We start from the raw sequence: 22,769 nt of genomic DNA on the forward strand, positions 1-22,769 counted from the left end.
TGAAATAATGCATTATATTATCATATGACTTCGTCCATGAAATTTATGTTTGTGTTGTTATGATTGTTAAAAAGTCAACATTTTCATGCGTCAAATCACTTAAACATTCGTTTCGACTTAAGTAAACTTAGTTTGATTTGAGCGCCCACTTCGCAGCAGGCCAACGTTAAATGAAAGTTGTCTGCCGCTGGGACCTGACATCAGTTTACAGACAGCCAATCAATTAAATTTCCCTTTCTGTACGGCAGGTCGCTCAGCTGCTTTGTAGCGATGCTGACGGAGATACGCTCACCTACACTATCACCTCAGGTGACTTGGGTGATTTCGTAATCGATGCTACAGGTCTCATCACAGTAGCTGCAGGTAAGGAGCACATTGAAGGGCCAACAGCGGTAAATTTTGAGTATGTTTTCACCATGACATTTAGTCTTTAATAGACTACTTCACAAAACACGTCGAGCCACTCACTATTTAGCTTGTCAACACAGCATCAACACGTCTAAAATGCACTGTTATTGTATGTTTGAAATCTGGTCGGACCAGAATTTACTTGTCAACAATGACCATGCAGTTAACACATTGATAGGCCGAGTTGTCAAGCTGAATACTGAGAGTCTCAACATGCTTTTGGGAGTAGAAGGAACTGTAGCAGCCAATTAAACAAAAACAGTTGTAACCGTAAAATTGCAACTACTGACCCTTTAGCACACATCGACCCTTATACGGTTGTTGAAGTAATAATAATAATAATAATTTTAATTCTTAGAAGAAATGCACTACACATACGTCTCAGTGCCTTTAACACAACAAACAAAACAAAAGACAAAAACAAAAATCCATTACAAGAGTCACAAGTGGAAAAAGTCCAAAAAATCCAAAAGTAAATGAAAAAAGTAAAAATTCAATAAAACACATTAAAAAGCAGGCAAGCAAGCAAAATGACCCGTACAAGACTCGTACGGCATTAAAAATTCACCATGTGGAAAAGGTCAGCAAAAATGCAAAAATGTTAAAAAAAGTCGCAGAAACGAATAAAAAACAGTTCCAGATAAAAAAAAAAAAAAAAAATGACGTCATCCCTAGCATGAATAATACTGGCTAAAAAGGTAAGCCTTTAAACTACGTTTAAAACAGTCAACACATGTAGCATTGCGGATCTCGGCCGGCAGAGAATTCCACAGAGACGGTGCAGAAACAGAGAAAGCCTTCTGACCATAAGACTTATTAAATTTCCCATAAGGTGGCACTAATCGCAGAGAATCGGCAGATCTAAGATCTCTAGCAGGGGTGTAGAGCTCAACCAGGTCAATCAAATATAGTGGTGCAACACGATGAATAACTTATAAACAGTCAGCATGATTTTAAACTTGATACGTGCCTCAACAGGTAGCCAGTGTAGATCGATTAGTACAGGTGTGATATGGTCGAATTTACGGGTTCGAGAAATAAGGCGGGCAGCAGCATTTTGAAGTGATTGAAGGCGTTGAAGTTGAATCTTGTTGATGCCGTATAAAAGACCGTTGCAGTAATCTAGACGAGAGGTGATAAACGCGTGAACCATTTTTTCCGTTGTGGACTTGTCCAACAGCTGACGGATCTTGCCAATCCTAGACAGAGCATAAAAACCATTTCTGCAGATATGACTAATTTGGTCGCACATAGAGCCAGACTGATCAAGGGTAACGCCAAGATTACGAACGGTAGCAGATGGAGCAATATCAAACTCGCCAATCCTTAGGCTTGGAAGTTTCACTACATCAGATCTCAGTCCGGACGAAAATTGAACAACCTCCGTCTTGTCATCATTAAGAATTAACATATTTGATTTCATCCAGGCGCGAATGTCATCAACACATACTTCAATAGACCCTTGGACTTCATCTGGTTTATTGCAAACAACATAAATTTGTGTATCATCTGCGTATAACATGTGGTTGAGACCATGCTGTACAATGATATCTTCCAGTGGTGCCGTATAGAGGGTGAAAAGAATGGGACCCAAAACAGAGCCCTGAGGAACGCCACTTTTCATATGTGTACTGGATGATGTTGCAGATCCCACTTTGACACACTGAGTGCGATTGTTGAGGTATGATCTGAACCACGATAGTGCTGTGCCGGTGATACCAAAACGAAATTGAAGTCTATGTAGAAGGACTTCATGGTCAACTGTGTCGAACGCAGCCGATAAGTCCAGCATAACAAGGACGACGTCTTTCTTGTCGTTGAGGGCGAGCATGATGTCGTTGTGTACACGCATAAGGGCCGTCTCTGTACTGTGATGGGCGCGATACGCGCTTTGGAACTTGGTAAACAGACAGTACTTTCTGAGATGAGTATTCAGCTGGGCAGCAACAATCCGCTCAAGTACTTTCGATAAGAAAGACAAATTTGATACGGGTCGATAGTTCTTAAGGATATTTGGGTTGAGGTCTGTTTTTTTCAGCAATAGTCGGATGATAGCGGACTTGAAGTGACTAGGGACGGAACCCGATGACAGTGACGAATTGAAAAGATGTGTCATGAATGGCAATAGAGCATCTGCAAATTTCTTGATATATTTTACAGGCAGTACATCCAGATCACAGGATTTCGAAGATGCTTGTATATGATGTTATTCACATGGTCTGTAGTCACCTGGTTGAAACATGGTAGGGTGTGTGATGGTAAGACGTTGTCATTATCAATGTGGGGACTTGGTAGGCCTTCTCGAAGTCGCAAAACCTTAGAGTTAAAGTAATCCAGGAATTCAGATGGAAGTGTCGCTGGTTTGAATTGGCTTGGTAGAACTTTTCTGATGATTGTCTTCGCGTCGGATAACTCGGCAATGATGTTAAAGAGTCCCTTGTCGTCTGCTTCTTGGATACGAATGCGATGGTAGTCGGCCTTGAGTTCATCACACCGACGAAAATATTCTTTTCGCTTTGTGAGAAAAATCTGACGATCGATCTCAAGATTGGTAGAACAATATTTTGTCTCCAGCCGTCGTACAATTTTCCTCATCATCAACAGCTCTTCACAGAACCATGGTGCCCTTACCTTGTCGGTAACGATTCTCGGCTTAATAGGCGCAATAGTGTCCAATACGTCTATTACTGCGGCATGGTAGAATGTTGACAGGTGTTCAGTGTTGCTATCTCGGAATAGTTCGAAAGCTTGGCGGTGATTTTTTTTCGCAATTTATCAGGGTTTATAGTCCGGAGATTGCGACACGAAATCGTAATCTTCTTGTTTGCTGGGCGTCGTACATCCAAACCAAACTTTATGAAACTGTGATCAGAGTGCATCGAATTTGTGACATTAACGGAATGAAGAAATTGATCTGTCGTTCGGGTTATAAGCAGATCTAGGATATGACCCTTGTTGTGTGTCGACATGAGAATGTGTTGGTACAATCCCATCGAGTGCAAAAGATTTGGTAAATCTTACTGTATCTGGTGCATCAGTGTCATCTAGGTGAAGGTTGAAGTCACCAGCAATGACAAGGCGGCAAGCTGATGGTACGACGGACTCAAGTAGCGTAGAGAACTCGGTGAGAAATTCGTTGAAGGTCGAACCATTTTTCTGTGACTTAGGCGGACGGTAGATTGTGATGACACGCAGAGACTGACTAGAAGCTTTAAACAGAACATCTAGTGATTCAAAAGATCTGAATGAACCGGTTGTTTCTCTGCAGCACGCAAATTTGACCGAGCGATCACAGCAACACCACCACCTCTACGTCCGGAGCGGGACTGATGATATACGTTATAGCCAGTGATTGACGAATGAAATTCAGCGAGTGTTGGATCAGATTGACTCTTCAGCCAAGTTTCTGTGACGACAAGAATGTCTAAATTATCTTCGATCAAGGATGCAATAATGGCACCTATTTTCCCGGAAATTGAACGTGCATTCCAAAGAGCAGCATTCAGTTGTAGTTTTTGGAAACATGAAGACAACATCGGAATTTTCAATGGCGCTGGTACTCGTTTCTCAACAGGTGGTTGAATCGTACGATGCGTAACAAGAGTATTGATAGATGTAGGCTCACCGTATGCAATATTTTGTCCGGAAATCTGCCGAAGTACTCTTGGTCTAGAAGTTATCCTTGGAGATCGTGGAGTTCGATCACTTGTAAGAATAGTTGGGATACGGTATCGTGGTCTAGGATGTTTCAGCCCGGCTTTTCTTCCACGGGGTTTCACTAGAAGCGATGCAGTGTTACGCAATGACGAACAAAGGCTTTTACGTAAAGGGAGAACGGAGACAGCCATGCTGAACCGCGATGAGAGATAACCAAAATATTACAGTCGTGGGTGAAGAAGAGACCGTCTTTCCAAAATAGTTCGATGCTAGGACATTTAAAACACACACGGTGAGAAAATCTTCGAAAAAAGTTCGTCATAAAACCAAGAAATATCAACTAAAAGAGCAGCTAAAAAGGCAGCCGGTCAACAGCGCCAGTTACATAACATACGTAGGCGATTATTAAATGGATATACTCTTCTCGTGGATATTGAGAATAACTAATAAATATTATTTCACATTACAATGTTTTGAAACTTTCTGTAAAGGAAACTATTTAATAGAGCACCGTGATAACCCAATTGTCGAAGAGCGACGAAGTGAAACGAAACTTGTTGCTACTTAATTTTGTATGACAGAATATTTGAATCTTTCCGAAAATGCTGTGTATTGTCACAACACCAGAAAAGTTCTTCAAATGACTCTGTTGATAGCAATATTTAAATTTACTGTCTTTTTATTATGAAATAACAAAAACTCTGTTGGTAAAGTCTGTGAAGAAGTTTAAATTGAAAGACTAAGAGTTTTCTTCACTTATTGTTTTGCAATCAAGTCCAAATGTATATAGGAAAGTTTAGGTTTTCAGCTCTAAATAGCCCTAGTTAAATGGAGGTCTAACGACTACGAGACAAAACCTTCTTTTTTTGTAGAGATTACTGATTGTCCTCAATGAGTTGTTTACATTTTACAGGTAACACTATCAACTACGATTCTTCGGGAACTCGAACTTACTCGCTAAATTGTGACGTGTCAGACGGAGCGAACTCGGTGAACCCACTAGTCGGTGTCAACATCGAACCATACAATGACTTTAACCCTACGTTCTCGCCAAATCCATGGACTGAAACCTATCCCGAGGATACAGCGGTTGGTACGTTGATAACGGACGCCGGAGTTAAGGCCTCAGACGGTGATGATCCGCCGCATGCAATCACTGGCTATTCTTTGGATTCAGGTAGGCCTATTTGGTTTATATTTCTTTTGGTTCGTTTTGGTTCACAGTTGGAAAAATTGCAAATTTCCTAGTCCTACATGACAATACCTCCATTTGACTGGTGATCTGTATTGTTCTTGTGCAATTCAAAAACAAAAGAAATCTTCAATTTTTTTGTTTGGGATGATATCGTCGTAAATCAAAAATCTAACAAATATAATAGTGCACATAGTAGCGTTAAGGCTGCGTTCACAAATAACGATTAGGGGGGCTCGGGAATCTCGATTGAAATCTTATAATTTCAGAACCCCCCCCCCCTAAGTACCGTAAAAACATTTCAAATGCCCCCCCTCTATATGGTCAAAATTTTTCAGGCCCCCCCTCCAATTATCACAGGCCCGCATATTAGTAAAGGATGTGAGCGCAGAAAAAATAAACATGTATTGCGCCGTTCTGCTCACAGGTGTTCAACACTACCTGTATTAGCACTTTGTATAGTCATATTTCCAAGGCAAGTTCTTTAAATGCATCAGTGATTTTTTTCGATTTATTGGTCTTAAGCCAACTTGAGTTAATCCAACTCTGGTCAGGTCAATTGCTCCTGCTGAAGAGCACACAAAATAACAATCATGAGAGAGTAGGCAAATTGTGAATTCTGGCTAATTGCCATATTGCACAGTGACCTACCAAAAATTTGTTTCAAAACTACAAGACATATATGAATTAGATGCTTCTCAAAATTGACAATACTGGAAGGTTAAAATATTCCATCAAATAAATGTTTTAATCTCTGAAATTTTGGGTGTAATAATTGCAAATTTGGTTAAAAAATAAATAATTCCATTTGGTCACATATTTTTTCTTTTAGTCTTTACTGTTCAAAGTTTTACTTCTGTATCATTTTATAACAAGAATGTGAAAATTTAGAAAATCAAGCATGGTGACCCCATCTTTTTTCTTTAATATTTGATTATTCTCATATGCCAAAATTCAAAAATGTCTATGTGTTCTTCCATGTGTTGCTCTCTGGCCTGATCTTGTGTACAAGTATGTTTCACTGTCATGAGCGTCATTTGACCCAAACTTCTTCAACTACCGAGCTATGGAGAGAATTATACCTTACCGTGTTTGTGGGCCATCGCGTGAATCATAAGACATGTCGTATAACGTGCAGACCTAAGGTTTACAGAGCTCACGTGTCTAAAATGTCTAACGTGTATGTCATTTTAGGTTCTCCAAGAGTCAAAATCTATCATGGCAATCGTGCAAACCTATCGTGTATCGTGCACACCCAAGGTGTACACAGCTATCGTGTCTAAAATGTCTAACGTGTATGTCATTTTAGGTTCTCAACATCAGTCAAAATCTATCATGCCAATCGTGCAAACTTATCGTGTAACATGCCGACCTAACGTGTACGGACCTAACGTGTTTAAAATGTCTAACGTGTATGTCCAGATAAGTCGAATGGTACCATGCCAATCGTACAGTCATGATATACACGTTAGACATTGTAGACACGATAGGTGCGTACATGTTGGGTGTGCACGATACACGATAGGTTTGCACGATTGGCATGATTGAATAGGACTTACCTTTACACCCTAAAATGATATACATGTTAGACATAGGTCCTTGCAAGTTAGGTCTGCACGATACACGATAGGTTTGCACGTTTGGCATTTTAGGCACATTAGTTCCGACCTAAGATACACGTTAGACATTTTAGAAACGATAGGTGCGGATATGTTGGGTCTGCACGATACACGATAGGTTTGCAAGTTTGGCTTTTTTGGTCACGTTAGTTCCGACCTAACATGTCAAACATTCACTGCTAAAATGTAAAAATGTCTAAAATGAAAAAAATCCTGACTTCTGGCCATGGATGCAACTACCACGTACATCAGAGTCAGAGCTATCTCTGTCACTGTTCAGGTATGCAGTGACAGTAACACTACAGTAGCAGAGCATTAATGATAGTGATACCCGTAGCAGTAGCTATATTAACTTTGATAATTTTGGCAATATTTTTTTTCAGGTTTATAACTGCGTTCTTGTTCTACTCCCTACAGCATGTTGAATTGTCTAGTATTCAGCTTGATACCACAGCCTATGTATGTGTACCATGCATTTGTATCACTGACAACTGACTATCAGTCTGGACTCCAATTAAATTATCACCAAACAGGCCAAAAAAAAGAAACAAATGTTTTCTGGTCAGGTCTCCCTTTCAAAAATGGTGCGGCGACGCGTATTTCATTTTTAAAATTTTTATTTGTATTTCCCTCAAGGGAGGGAGGAGGGTCAGTTTTATAGTTTTATCAATATAGTCACATATATACTTTTCATGCAGTCACTGATCATGCCCCCCACAGAATTTTCTCTTTCTCTTCAGCCATTTTGGTTTCAGCCACGGCCGCCGGCCACAAACAGAAAAAAAAGGGTGACGCGCTGTTGTTCAAGTGACGCGCGCGCTGACCAGAACATTTTCTTTTTTTTTTTGGCCATACATATTTATATTTATATATACAGCTTTGTCGACAAACTGAATATTGTGTGTTTGAGGCATGCTGTAGGGAGATAGCAAGAAACTGTACTTGTTATATTGCATAGAAATATTGCAGAAATCATTAACAGTTGCAGCTTCTGTCCTGTTACTGGGCTCGTTTGTTTTTTTCCGACAAATCACACGTTTAGATTTTTCGAGATAAAAGTCATGAAAAGTGATAAAATGGTCTAGATTTTGTTAAATTATTACTATCATTACAACATTATAGTGATGACATAGAAAATGATATTCATTTTTCATTGAATTACCTACAAAAACTTGGAATTGGAAAATGTAAAACACAAAAGGGAACCAAAAATTTCCAAGTTCCCCTCTACTACCTCCAAAATTTTCGATTCCCCCCTGAATTCCTCCAGCCCCCTAACCGTTTTTGTGAACTCAGCCTAACTGATTTATCTTTTGATTTTTAATTTCAAATCTTTTATGCTGCAGTGTTTCCTTCGATGATTGCATATCTAAAATCAGTAATATACCCTGTCCCTATCAATGCGTCTTTTAATGATCAGTTACACCTGCCAGTGGAACAGACAAGTTCAATATCGACACCGGAAACGGCAAAGTTACTCTGATGCGACCGCTTGACTATGAGGATGAGACGTCATATGACCTTGTTATCACAGTCACCGATGGGGGCGGCCTCACTGATACAGCCACAGTGACAGTTGATGTAACGGACGTCAATGATAATCCGCCTACCTGCTCTGCCTCGATATTCATCCGTGCCGTTGATGAGCATACATGTAAGTCGATAATTATTTTTGAATTACTGTCAAACAGAATGGTACTGAACAGACAAATGTTCCTGTATCGTTCAAAGTAGCATAAAAATCAGAATAGAATAATGGGGATAACACCTTTTGTTTTTTCAATGTCTTTTCTTCACGGCAATAGATGCTATAGAACAATTATTACCAATTCCACACATCTGTGGTATGTTAAGAACATCCGCACCCCGTTGAAACGCCTCCTTTAGCAGGAGAAATTATGTAGTGTTTCTCTTGAATAAGCAGTGGCAGTGTATAATATACACGGCCGGAGATTCCGTGGCGCTTACACAAACCTGTAGTAAGGTAGCATAGGAACAGTCTTGCAACATTATGAGAGCTAATGAAATAACAAACATCAGATATGCAAAGTCTGAGTGCATGCTTTGCCCAACATGAAAGGCAAAATGATGTCTACTATGATAAAATTGCGTCTGTATCATTATATGTCAATTAGCGAAATAACGTAAATCTATCCTTAGATACATGTGGAATATCGTTAGCATAGTCAAAGTTTCATTGTCTGAAAGATGGGAAGGTTTTTAGCTGAACAAACGGCGGGTATGCCTTCCTTTTGTGACTTTCATTTTGCTCAAAGATTACGCGTAACTCGCACTTCACATTCTCACTAATTTCTTTTTTCAGGGCCATACACTGCAGTAACATCAGCTGACCTGTCATGCAGTGATCCGGACTCTGGAGCCGGTGGTGTTCTAGGTTATAGCATAACAAATGCAAATCCCAGTACAGGGGAGTTTTCTGTCGACAGCCTCACTGGTGACATCACTTTGAACGGTAATTAAACCTTTGTCGCTCACTGTCTTGTGAATGGTTGTCGCATCACAATTACATGAAAGATGCAACGTCTGAGGGAGGGGAATTCTTGAAAACTTTAAAAATCAGTAAAACTTGTCAATTATGTTTTAAACTATGGCTATCAGCATAAACGACCGTTGAATTGTGTAATTCCATTTTGCAACTATGAAAAAGTCAGAGCACTGAAGCTTGTCACTGCATAATGTTTCAAGTAGAAGAAAAAGGTTGAATAATATGTAAATAATTGCATCGATAAAGTACATAATGACATCACAAATACGACTCTGTGTGCAATGATGTTTTGTCGAACTCGTGCGGGAAAAACTTGAATTTCCACTATTGAATAATTTAATTCAAATGCCATCATTTAAGTTTATGAAATCCACACTAATATACAGTGTTATCATTGAAGAATATATTAAGATATAGAAGATATAGATATTGATGATACTGTTGCGATTAGCTTGAGTAGGCCTTGTAGTAATGTTCTCACAGAATTTTCACTTTCCCTTCACAGCGGATACCCTAGACTTTGACCTATCACACCGTATGTACTACTTAGAGCTTACAGTTGCCGATGGTGGCGCCCCTATACAAAGTATAATTATCGAGATACAGATCACAGTATTGCCCGTGAACGATGGAGGCCCGGTGTTCATGGGTCCAATGAGCGCATCGGTTTCTGAAGACGCGCCTGTCGGCACGTACGTGGAAACGTGTCTCGCCACGGACATCGATTCCGATGACACCAGCGATGGCATTTTGACATACTCCATAACAAACGGCGATACAAACAACCAGTTTTTCATAGACCCTGGCACAGCTATTGTGACAGTTAGAGCACCCCTTGATCGAGAGACTATCGCTTTCTATGACTTGGAGATCACAGCCGTTGACGGACCGGGTCTGAGCGCCTCACAGACACTCAGTGTCACCATAGCAGACGTGAACGATGAAGTGCCGTACTGTACTGAATATACTTTCAGCGATTACCTGCCAGAGGATACTGCGACTAACACAGTCCTGTACACATTGGATTGCCAAGACGATGACCCAGACGATGACTTGACATATACCATCACGAGTGGAGACGACGTCAAGTTCATGGTCAATGTCAATGGCGAGGTTATTTTACGGGAGCTTGTCAACTTTGACGCCGGAGATCGCACGTTTCCGCTGGAAATTACGGTAGAAGACGAGGCCTCGCATTCAGTGGTTGTTCATGTCACGTTTATTGTGGAAGCTGTCAACCAACACCCACCTGTCTTCCAACCAAGTAAGTTGAATGGAATCACGGGGAATCTGTTTCAGCCAAGTTCTCAATGTTGCACTCGGTGATCACTGTATAAACAATGACAGTACAGTGGTGTATTATCTGATGCAATACTCTGCATATTGGAAATGACTCTAAGATACACACTGACGTATAAGATGTTTGAGGAGTGGTTTGACGAGAATTAACTAATGATAAATAAGTACGATGAAATGACATGATCATATTGCATTGTGAAAGTAACTGATCTTGCTGATTGTCATAGGTACCGTTCAATATGGTTTTTAAAATTTTATAATAACTTGTGTGTATGATACTTTGCAGCAGGATTATATTAATGGCGTCACCACAATTCGATATTTTATGAACATTTCGCCATTATCTGTCGTGTAAGTCCTCCAGAGGACAGCCAAAATCATCGATGCCATTGACATTCATTAAATTCAGAACTGACACACACTAGAGAATTTGATAAGATCGCTCAGTGGTCCCATTGCGATCAAATATGTTAATATTTTAACAAAACCCTTTTTTACTGTTGCAAACACTATTTTTCATTTAACTTCTTGGATGACATCATAGTAAACAAAACATATAAAAACATAAACAATGGCAGCTGTATTACCTGCACACCCTAAATCATACATGGTTGGTTTTTACTTTCTTGACTCAATGTAATTGACCACGTTTCTCTATTTTTCTCTAGGTAATTCCTACGCAGAGGATGTTGCGGAAAATACCCCTACAGGTACAACTCTTCTGACAGTGTTAGCAACAGATGATGACTCCAATGACACGTCTCACGGTATTGTCAAGTATTCATTCGGCACAGGCTGTGCTTGTCCAGAGTTCAGCATCGACCAAGACAACGGGGACATAATTTTGATGCAAAGCCTGGACTACGAGACCACAGTCACGCATGTTCTCGATATCGAGGCTACAGATGGTGACTTCTCTATCCCCGGCACTGTGACAATCACTGTGACAGACGTCAACGACAATGCACCGGTGTTCTCGTCACCTCTGTACAGGTAAGGGTCAGTGAATGTTGTGTGAGGAATTATGTTGCGTCTCCATAAGTTTCTGTGAAATGAAGTGCGAGAGGGGGAATCAGTCTACCTGAATGTTATTACTTCAAGTTACCCCCTCCTCCTCGTTTTTGGGTTCGTTAGGGGCCCAAGCCGACCGGCTGGGACCCTATTGTTATTGCTCAAGTTCTACTACTTCCTCTTCTTCCTCTTTTTAGGGGCCCAAGCCTACCGGCTGGGCCCCTATTGGTTTCATAGGAGTTCAATATTCTTCTTCTTCTTCCGCTTCTTCTTCTTCCTCTTCTTCCGCCGCTTTTTTGCCCCTCTTGATCTCAGGAACCGCTTAACGTTAAGTTCTCAAACTTTCAGGGCTAATAGGTACTAATGGGTACTAGTGCATGTTATCCTTAAAATTGTGATTGATCACGTGACCTGGCGGCCATATTGGATTTTCCAAAAACCTAAAAATGCCTTTTTCTGCTGACCTAGGGGTCTAGTCAGTTTGAAATTTTTTACATAGCAAACATGACCTAAGGTCTTAAAAATTGGCGAATAAAATCGCGTGCGGTCACGTGACCTTGGCCGCCATATTGGATTTTGCGAAAATCGTGATTTAATCTTTAAAAATCTTCTTCTCCAGAACCAAAACACCGATTTGACTGAAATTTCACATGTAACATCTTAAGTGTGATCTCTTTCAAGTTTGCGAAAGGCGTTTTGATCGGTCACGTGGTTTGGCCGCCATATTGGATTTTGCAAAAATCGTGATTTAATCTTCAAAAATCTTCTTCTCCAGAACAAACACACCGATTCAACTGAAATTTGACATGTAGCATCTTAAGTGTGATCTCTTTCAAGTTTGCGAAAGGCGTTTTAATCGGTCACGTGGTCTGGCCGCCATATTGGATTTTTGCGAAAATCGTGATTTAATCTTTAAAAATCTTCTTCTCCAGAACCAACACACCGATTCGACTGAAATTTGACATATAACATCTTAAGTGTGATCTCTTTCAAGTTTGCGAAACGCGTCTTGATCGGTCACTTGGTCTGGCCGCCATATTGGATTTTGCGAAAAATCTGATTTAATTGTTGAAAATCTTCTTCTCCAGAACCAACACACCGATTCCACTGAAATTTGACATGTAACATCTTAAGTGTAATCTCTTTCGAGTTTGCGAAAGGCGTTTTGATCAGTCACATGGTTTGGCCGCCATATTGGATTTTGCAAAAATCGTGATTTAATCTTTAAAAATCTTCTACTCCAGAACCAATACACAGATTCAATTGAAATTTGACATGTAACATCTTTAGTGTGATCTCTTTCAAGTTTGCGAAAGGCCTTTTGATCGGTCACGTGGTTTGGCCGCCATATTGGATTTTTCGAAAATCGTGATTTAATCTTCAAAAATCTTCTTCTCCCGAACAAACATCGAATTGACTGAAATTTTGCATATACCATCTTTAAAGTGATGTGTTTCAAGTTTGTGAAATAGGTTTTGATCGGTCTCGTGGTTTGGCCGCCATATTGGATTTTCCGTAAAATATTAAATTCCAAGTGAAACGTACAGTAACTATTAGATGATGTTCAAAATCCTACTTTTTCAAGCTCGAATTTTGCACATAATATCATTATTGCAAGATTTTTCAACCATGTTCACCGCTTGGGCCCCGCCAACGCTGCTTGCAGCTTTAATTAGGGCCCAACCTACCGGCTGGGCCCCTATTGGTTTTATAGGAGTTCAATATTCTTCTTCTTCTTCTTCTTCTTCTTCTTCCGCTCTTTTTTTGTCGACCTAGAACTCAATCACCGCTTACCGCAAACTTCTGAAACTTGCAGGGCTAATAGGTACTTATGAGATCTCGTGCACCTGGGTATAGAAATTTCGAATAGTCGCGCGACTTGCGGCCATATTGGATTTGCGAAAAATACCGACTTAATTTAAAAATCTTCTTCTCCAGAACCAACATACAGATTTAGCTGAAATTTTACTCATGTCATCCTTAGAGTGATCTCTTTCAAGTTTGCGAAAGACGTTTGGATCGGTCACGTGATTTGGCCGCCATCTTGGATTTTGCGAAAATCGCAATTTAATCATTAAAAATCTTCTTCTCCAGAACAAACACACCTATTTAACTAAAATTTTACTCATGTCATCCTCAGAGTGATCTCTTTTAAGTTTGCGAAAGACATTTGGATTGGTCACATGATTTGGCCGCCATCTTGGATTTTATGCGCATATCTAATTCTGAGCCAGCCAATAGAGCTAAAGGTCTGATTTTTGGTATATAGGGATAACTTAGCATTACAATTTTTTGACAAAATGTCGCGTGACCTCGATGACCTTTGACCTTGAATATACGTATATGTCCATAACTCAGTAACCACAAGTGCTACACCCTTCATATTTGGTATGATGGGAGACCTTATGACACCACATCCTGCACCTCATTAATTATGCGCATATATAATTCTGAGCCAGCCAATAGAGCTAGAGGTCTGATTTTTGGTATATAGGCATAACTTAGCAATACAATTTTTTTGACAAAATGTCACGTGACCTCGATAACCTTTGACCTTGAAAATACGTATATGTCCATAACTCAGTAACCACAAATGCTACACCCTTCATATTGGTATGATGGGAGACCTTATGACACCATATCCTGTACCTCATTAATTATGCGCATATGTAATTCTGAGCCAGCCAATAGAGCTAAAGGTCTGATTTTTGGTATATAGGGATAACTTAGCAATACAATTTTTTTGACAAAATGTCACATGACCTCGATGACCTTTGACCTTGAAAATACGTATATGTCCATAACTCAGTAACCACAAGTGCTACACCCTTCATATTTGGTATGATGGGAGACCTTATGACACCACATCCTGTACCTCATTAATTATGTGCATATCTAATTTTGAGCCAGCCAATAGAGCTAGAGGTCTGATTTTTGGTATATAGGCATAACTTAGCATTACAATTTTTTTGACAAAATGTCACATGACCTCGATGACCTTTGACCTTGAAAATACGTATATGTCCATAACTCAGTAACCACAAGTGCTACACCCTTCATATTTGATATGATGGGAGACCTTATGACACCACATCCTGTACCTCATTAATTATGCGCATATGTAATTCTGAGCCAGCCAATAGAGCTAAAGGTCTGATTTTTGGTATATAGGGATAACTTAGCAATACAATTTTTTTGACAAAATGTCACATGACCTCGATGACCTTTGACCTTGAAAATACGTATATGTCCATAACTCAGTAACCACAAGTGCTACACCCTTCATATTTGGTATGATGGGAGACCTTATGACACCACATCCTGTACCTCATTAATTATGCGCATATCTAATTCTGAGCTAGCCAATAGAGCTAGAGGTCTGATTTTTGGTATATAGGGATAACTAAGCTTTACAATTTTTTTGACAAAATGTCACGTGACCTCGATGACCTTTGCCCTTAAATATGAGTATATGTCCATAACTCAGTAACCACAAGTGCTACATCCTTCATATTTCGCCGCCATATTGGATTTTACGTAGAATATGCAATTCCCACTGACACGTACAGTAACTATGAGATGATGTTCAAAATCATACTTTTCCAAGATCGAATTTTGCACATAATATCATTAGTGCAAGATCTTTCAACCATGTTATCCGCTTGGGCAACGCCAACGCTGCTTGCAGCTTTAATTAGGGCCCAAGCCTACCGGCTGGGCCCCTATTGTTTATAGGAGTTCAATATTCTTCTTCTTCTTCTTCTTCTTCTTCTTCCGCTCTTTTTTTGTCGACCTAGAACTCAAACACCGCTTACCGCAAACTTCTGAAACTTGCAGGGCTAATAGGTACCTATGAGATCTCGTGCACCTGGGTATACAATTTTGATTGGTCACGTGACCTGGCGGCCATATTGGATTTTCCAAAAATCTAAAAATGGCTTCTCCAGATAACCTAGGGTCTAGTCGATTTGAAATTTTTTGTATAGCAAGCATGGCCTAAGGTCTTTATAATTTGCCAATAAAATCGCATGCGGTCACGTGACCTTGGCCGCCATATTGGATTTTTGAAAAATACCAATTTATTCTTTAAAAATCTTCTTCTCCAGAACCAAAACACCGATTCGACTAAAATTTCACATGTAACATCTTAAGTGTGATCTCTTTCAAGTTTGCGAAAGGCGTTTTGATCGGTCACGTGGTTTGGCCGCCATATTGGATTTTGGGAAAATCGTGATTTAATCTTTAAAAATCATCTTCTCCAGAACCAACACACTGATTCTACTTAAATTTGATAAATAGCATCTTAAGTGTGATCTCTTTCAAGTTTGCGAAAGGCGTTTTGATCGGTCACGTGGTCTGGCCGCCATATTGGATTGGAGAAAATCGTGATTTAATCTTCAAAAATCTCTTCTCCAGAACCAACACACCGATTCTACTGAAATTTTATATGTAACATCTTAAGTGTGATCTCTTTCCAGTTTGCGAAAGGCGTTTTGATCGGTCATGTGGTTTGGCCGCCATATTGGATTTTTGCGAAAATCATGATTTAATCTTTAAAATCTTCTTCTCCAGAACCAACCCACCGATTTGACTTAAATTTGACATGTAATATCTTACGTGTTGTCTCTTTCAAGTTTGCGAAAGGCGTTTTGATCGGTCACGTGGTTTGGCCGCCATATTGGATTTTGTGAAAATCGTGATTAAATCCTTAAAAATCTTCTTCTCCAGAATCAACATACCGATTCGACTGAAATTTGACAAGTAACATAAAAAGTGTGATCTCTTTCAAGTTTGCGAAAGGCGTTTTGATCGGTCACGTGGTTTGGCCGCCATATTGGATTTTCCGTAATATATTAAATTCCAAGTGAAACGTACAGTAACTATTAGATGATGTTCAAAATCCTACTTTTGCAAGCTCGAATTTTGCACATAATATCATTAGTGCAAGATTTTTCAACCATGTTAACCGCTTGGGCCCCGCCAACGCTGCTTGCAGCTTTAATTAGGGGCCCAAGCCTACCGGCTGGGCCCCTATTGGTTTTATAGGAGTTCAATATTCTTCTTCTTCTTAGGGGCCCAAGCCGACCGGCTGGGCCCCTATTGGTATTGCTCGAGTTCTACTATTTCTTCTTCCTCCTCCTCTTCTTCTTCTTCTGCCGTTTCTTTGTCAACCTAGATCTCTTAAACGGCTGAACGAAAACTTCTCAAACTTGCAGGGCAAGTGCTTGGTAGTTAGTTCTCGTGCACCTGACCCTTGAAATTTCGATTGGTCACGTGACCTAGCCGCCATATTGGATTTTTCAAAAACCTAAAAATGGCTTCTCCAGAATACCTAGGGGTCTAGTCGATTTGAAATTTTTTGTATAGCAAGCATGGCCTAAGGTCTTAAGGATTTGCAAATAAAATCGCATGCGGTCACGTGACCTTGGCCGCCATTTTGGATTTTCATTAAATACCAATTTAATCTTCAAAATCTTCTTCTCCAGAACCAACGCACCAATTGAACTGAAATTTTACTCATGTCATCTTTAGAGTGATCTCTTTCAAGTTTGCAAAAGACATCCGGATCGGTCACGTGATTTGGCCGCCATCTTGGATTTTGCGTAAATTGCAATTTAATCTTCAAAATCTTCTTCTCCAGAACCAAAACACTGATTAAGCTGAAATTTTGCTCATGTCATCCTTAGAGTGTTCTCTTTCAATTTTGCGAAAGGCGTTTTGATCGGTCACGTGGTTTGGCCGCCATATTGGATTTTGAGACAATCGTGATTTAGTCTTTAAAAATCTTCTTCTCCAGAACCAACGCAGAGATTCGACTGAAATTGACATGCAACATCTTAAGTGTGTTCTGTTTCAAGTTTGCGAAAGGCGTTTTGATCGGTCACGTGGTTTGGCCGCCATATTGGATTTTCAGAAAATCGTGATTTAATCTTTAAAAATCTTCTTCTCCAGAACCCATGCACCGATTTGACTGAAATTTTACATGTAATATCTTAAGTGTGATCTCTTTCAAGTTTGCGAAAGGCGTTTTGATCGGTCACATGGTTTGGCCGCCATATTGGATTTTGAGAAAATCGTGATTTAATCTTTAAAAATCTTCTTCTCCAGAACCAACGCACCAATTTGACTAAAATTTGACATGTAATATTTTAAGTGTGATCTCTTTCAAGTTTGCGAAAGGCGTTTTGATCGGTCACGTGGTTTGGCCGCCATATTGGATTTTGAGAAAATCGTGATTTAATCTTTAAAAATCTTCTTCTCCAGAACCAACACACCGATTCGACTGAAATTTGACATGCAACATCTTAAGTGTGATCTCTTCAAGTTTGCAAAAGGCATTTCGATCAGTCGCGTGGTTTGGCCGCCATATTGGATTTTGCTAAAATCGTGATTTAATCTTAAAAATCTTCTTCTCCAGAACCAACTCACTGATTCGATTGAAATTTGACATGTAACATCTTAAGTGTGATCTCTTTCAAGTTTGCGAAAGGCGTTTTGATCGGTCACGTAGTTTGGCCGCCATATCGTATTTTCAAAAACTAAATTTAATCTTCAAAAATCTTCTGCTCCAGAAGTAACACACTGATTGAGCTGAATTTTACTCATGTCATCCTCAGAGAGGTCTCTTTCAAGGTTGCAAAAAACATTTGGATCAGTCACGTGATTTGGCCACCATCTTGGATATTGCGAAAATCGCAATACCATTTTGGATTTTGTGTAAAACTATGATTACGAATGAAACCTATAGTTACTATGAGATGATGTTAAAAATCCTTCTTTACAACAACTAAAAGACTTTTCAATGCTCAATTTATTCACATATTACCATCTCTTCAAGAGCTTGAAACCATGTTAACCGCTTGGGCCCCGCCAACGCTGCTTGCAGCTTTAATTAGGGGCCGAGCGCCCTCATGGGCGAGGCCCCTATTGGTATTGCTCGAGTTCTACTATTTCTTCTTCCTCCTCCTCTTCTTCTTCTTCTGCCGTTTCTTTGTCAACCTAGATCTCTTAAACGGCTGAACGAAAACTTCTCAAACTTGCAGGGCAAGTGCTTGGTAGTTAGTTCTCGTGCACCTGACCCTTGAAATTTCGATTGGTCACGTGACCTAGCCGCCATATTGGATTTTCAAAAAACCTAAAAATGGCTTCTCCAGAATACCTAGGGGTCTAGTCGATTTGAAATTTTTTGTATAGCAAGCATGGCCTAAGGTCTTAAGGATTGCAAATAAAATCGCATGCGGTCACGTGACCTTGGCCGCCATTTTGGATTTTCATTAAATACCAATTTAATCTTCAAAAATCTTCTTCTCCAGAACCAACGCACCGATTGAACTGAAATTTTACTCATGTCATCCTTAGAGTGATCTCTTTCAAGTTTGCAAAAGACATCCTGATCGGTCACGTGATTTGGCCGCCATCTTGGATTTTGCGTAAATCGCAATTTAATCTTCAAAAATCTTCTTCTCCAGAACCAACACACTGATTGAGCTGAAATTTTGCTCATGTCATCCTTAGAGTGTTCTCTTTCAAGTTTGCGAAAGGCGTTTTGATCGGTCACGTGGTTTGGCCGCCATATTGGATTTTCAGAAAATCGTGATTTAATCTTTAAAAATCTTCTGCTCCAGAACCAATGCACCGATTTAATTGAAATTTTACATGTAATATCTGAATTGTGATTTCTTTCAAGTTTGCGAACGGCGTTTTGATCGGTCACATGGTTTGGCCGCCATATTGGATTTTGAGGAAATCGTGATTTACTCTTTATAAATCTTCTTCTCCAGAACCAACGCACCGATTTGACTAAAATTTGACATGTAATATCTTAAGTGTGATCTCTTTCAAGTTTGCGAAAGGCGTTTTGATCGGTCACGTGGTTTGGCCGCCATATTGGATTTTGAGAAAATCGTGATTTAATCTTTAAAAATCTTCTTTGCAGAACCAACTAACCGATTCGACTGAAATTTGACATGCAACATCTTAAGTGTGATCTCTTTCAAGTTTGCAAAAGGCATTTCGATCAGTCGCGTGGTTTTGCCGCCATATTGGATTTTGCTAAAATCGTGATTTAATGTTTAAAAATCTTCTTCTCAAGAACCAACACACCGATTCGACTAAAATTTCACATGTAACATCTTAAGTGTATTCTCTTTCAAGTTTGCGAAAGGCGTTTTGATCGGTCACGTGGTTTGGCCGCCATATTGGATTTTGCAAAAATCGTGATTTAAATCTTTAAAAATCTTCTTCTCCAGAACCAACACACCGATTCTACTGAAATTTGATATGTAACATCTTAAGTGTGATCTCTTTCCAGTTTGAAAAAGGCGTTTTTTGATCGGTCATGTGGTCTGGCCGCCATATTGGATTTTGCGAAAATCGTGATTTAATCTTCAAAAATCTTCTTCTCGAGAACCAACACACCGATTCTACTGAAATTTGATATGTGACATCTTAAGTGTCATCTCTTTCCAGTTTGCGAAAGGCGTTTTGATCGGTCATGTGGTTTGGCCACCATATTGGATTTTTGCGAAAATCATGATTTAATCTTTAAAAATCTTCTTCTCCAGAACCAACCCACCGATTTGACTTAAATTTGACATGTAACATCTTAAGTGTTGTCTCTTTCAAGTTTGCGAAAGGCGTTTTGATCGGTCACGTGGTTTGGCCGCCATATTGGATTTTGTGAAAATCGTGATTAAATCCTTAAAAATCTTCTTCTCCAGAATCAACAAACCGATTCGACTGAAATTTGACATGTAACATAAAAAGTGTGATCTCTTTCAAGTTTGCGAAAGGCGTTTTGATCGGTCACGTGGTTTTGCCGCCATATTGGATTTTCCGTAATATTTTAAATTCCAAGTGAAACGTACAGTAACTATTAGATAATGTTCAAAATCCTACTTTTGCAAGCTCGAATTTTGCACATAATATCATTAGTGCAAGATTTTTCAACCATGTTAACCGCTTGGGCCCCGCCAACGCTGCTTGCAGCTTTAATTAGGGGCCCAAGCCGACCGGCTGGGCCCCTATTGTTATTGCTCGAGTTCTACTATTTAGGGCCCAAGCCGACCGGCTGGGCCCCTATTGTTATTGCTCGAGTTCTACTATTTCTTCCTCTTCTTCTTCTTTCTTCTTCTTCTTCTGCCGTTTCTTTGTCAACCTAGATCTCTCAAACGGCTGAACGAAAACTTCTCAAACTTGCAGGACTTATTGGTGTCAATTAGTACTCGTGCACCTGACCCTTGAAATTTTCATTGGTCACGTGACCTGGCGGCCATATTGGATTTTCCAAAAACCTAGAAATGGCTTCTCCAGAATACCCAGGGGTCTAGTCGATTTGAAATTTTTTGTATAGCAAGCATGGCCTAAGGTCTTGAGAATTTGCCAATAAAATCGCATGCGGTCACGTGACCTTGGCCGCCATATTGGATTTTTGAAAAATACCCATTTAATCTTTAAAAATCTTCTTCTCCAGAACGAAAACACCGATTTGACTGAAATTTCACATGTAACATCTTAAGTGTGATCTCTTTCAAGTTTGCGAAAGGCATTTTGATCGGTCACGTGCTTTGGCCGCCATATTTGATTTTTCGAAAATAGTGATTTAATCTTCAAAAATCTTCTTCTCTAGAACCAACACAACGATTCGACTGAAATTTGACACGTAACATCTTAAGTGTGATCTCTTTCAAGTTTGCGAAAGGCGTTTTGATCGGTCACATGGTCTGGCCGCCATATTGGATTTTTGTGAAAATCGTGATTTAATCTTTAAAAATCTTCGTCTCTAGAACCAACAAACAGATTTGACTGAAATTTGACATGTAACATCTTAAATGTGATCTCTTTCAAGTTTGCGAAACACATTTTGATCGGTCACGTGGTTTGGCCGCCATATTGGATTTTGCTAAAAATCGTGATTTAATCTTTAAAAATTTTCTTCTCCAGAACCAACAAACAGATTCGACTGAAATTTGAAATGTAACATCTTAAGTGTGATCTCTTTCAAATTTGAGAAAGGCGTTTAGATTGGTCACATGGTTCGGCCGCCATATTGCATTTTGAGAAAATTGTGATTTAATCTCTAAAAATCTTCTTCTCCAGAACCAACACACCGATTCGACTGAAATTTGACATGTAACATCTTAAGTGTGATCTCTTTCAAGTTTACGAAAGGCGTTTTGATTGGTCACGTGGTTTGGCCACCATATTGGATTTTGCGAAAATCGTGATTAATCTTTAAAAATCTTCTTCTCCGAACCAACACACTGATTCGACTGAAATTTGACATATAATATCTTTAGTGTGATCTCTTTCAAGTTTGCGAAAGGCGTTTGGATCGGTCACGTGGTTTGGCCGCCATATTGGATTTTTCAAAAATCGTGATGTAATCTTTAAAAGTCTTCTTCTCCCGAACAAACGCCGATTTGACTGAAATTTTGCATATACCATCTTAAGTGTGATGTGTTTCAAGTTTGCGAAATGCGTTTTGATCTGTCACATGATTTGGCCGCCATATTGGATTTTCCGTAAAATATTAAATTCCAATGAAATGTACAGTAAACAGTAACTATTAGATGATGTTCAAAATCTTACTTTTTCAAGCTCGAATTTTGCACATAATATAATTAGTGTAAGATTTTTCAACCATGTTAACCGCTTGGGCCCCGCCAACGCTGCTTGCAGCTTTAATTAGGGGCCCAAGCCAACCGGCTGGGCCCCTATTGGTTTTATAGGAGTTCAACTTTCTCTTCTTCTTCTTCTACTTCTTCTTCTTCTTCCGCTCTTTTTTTGTCGACCTAGAACTCAAACACCGCTTACCGCAAACTTCTGAAACTTGCAGGGCTAATAGGTACCTATGAGATCTCGTGCACCTGGTATACAAATTTCGATTGGTCACATGACCTGGCGGCCATATTGGATTTTCCAAAAACTAAAAATGGCTTCTCCAGAAGACCCAGGGGTCTAGTAGATTTGAAATTTTTTGTATAGCAAGCATGGCCTAAGGTCTTCAGAATTTGCCAATAAAATCGCCTGCGGTCACGTGACCTTGGCCGCCATATTGGATTTTTGAAAAATACCC

General features: G+C 39.6%; 1 protein-coding gene across 1 annotated transcript in view; it reads left to right on the top strand.

The window, feature by feature from the left end:
• Nucleotides 1-22,769, top strand: part of LOC139135906 (protocadherin Fat 4-like) — a 62,589-nt gene that overhangs the window by 1,880 nt on the left and 37,940 nt on the right. The window contains 6 exon segments of the mRNA XM_070703683.1: nucleotides 249-363; nucleotides 4,979-5,242; nucleotides 8,297-8,530; nucleotides 9,200-9,349; nucleotides 9,888-10,646; nucleotides 11,350-11,674. Of these exon segments, the coding sequence (XP_070559784.1) occupies nucleotides 249-363; nucleotides 4,979-5,242; nucleotides 8,297-8,530; nucleotides 9,200-9,349; nucleotides 9,888-10,646; nucleotides 11,350-11,674 (1,847 nt within the window).

Source organism: Ptychodera flava, chromosome 6, assembly GCF_041260155.1.
Source record: "Ptychodera flava strain L36383 chromosome 6, AS_Pfla_20210202, whole genome shotgun sequence".
In the NCBI taxonomy this organism is placed as follows: domain Eukaryota; kingdom Metazoa; phylum Hemichordata; class Enteropneusta; family Ptychoderidae; genus Ptychodera; species Ptychodera flava.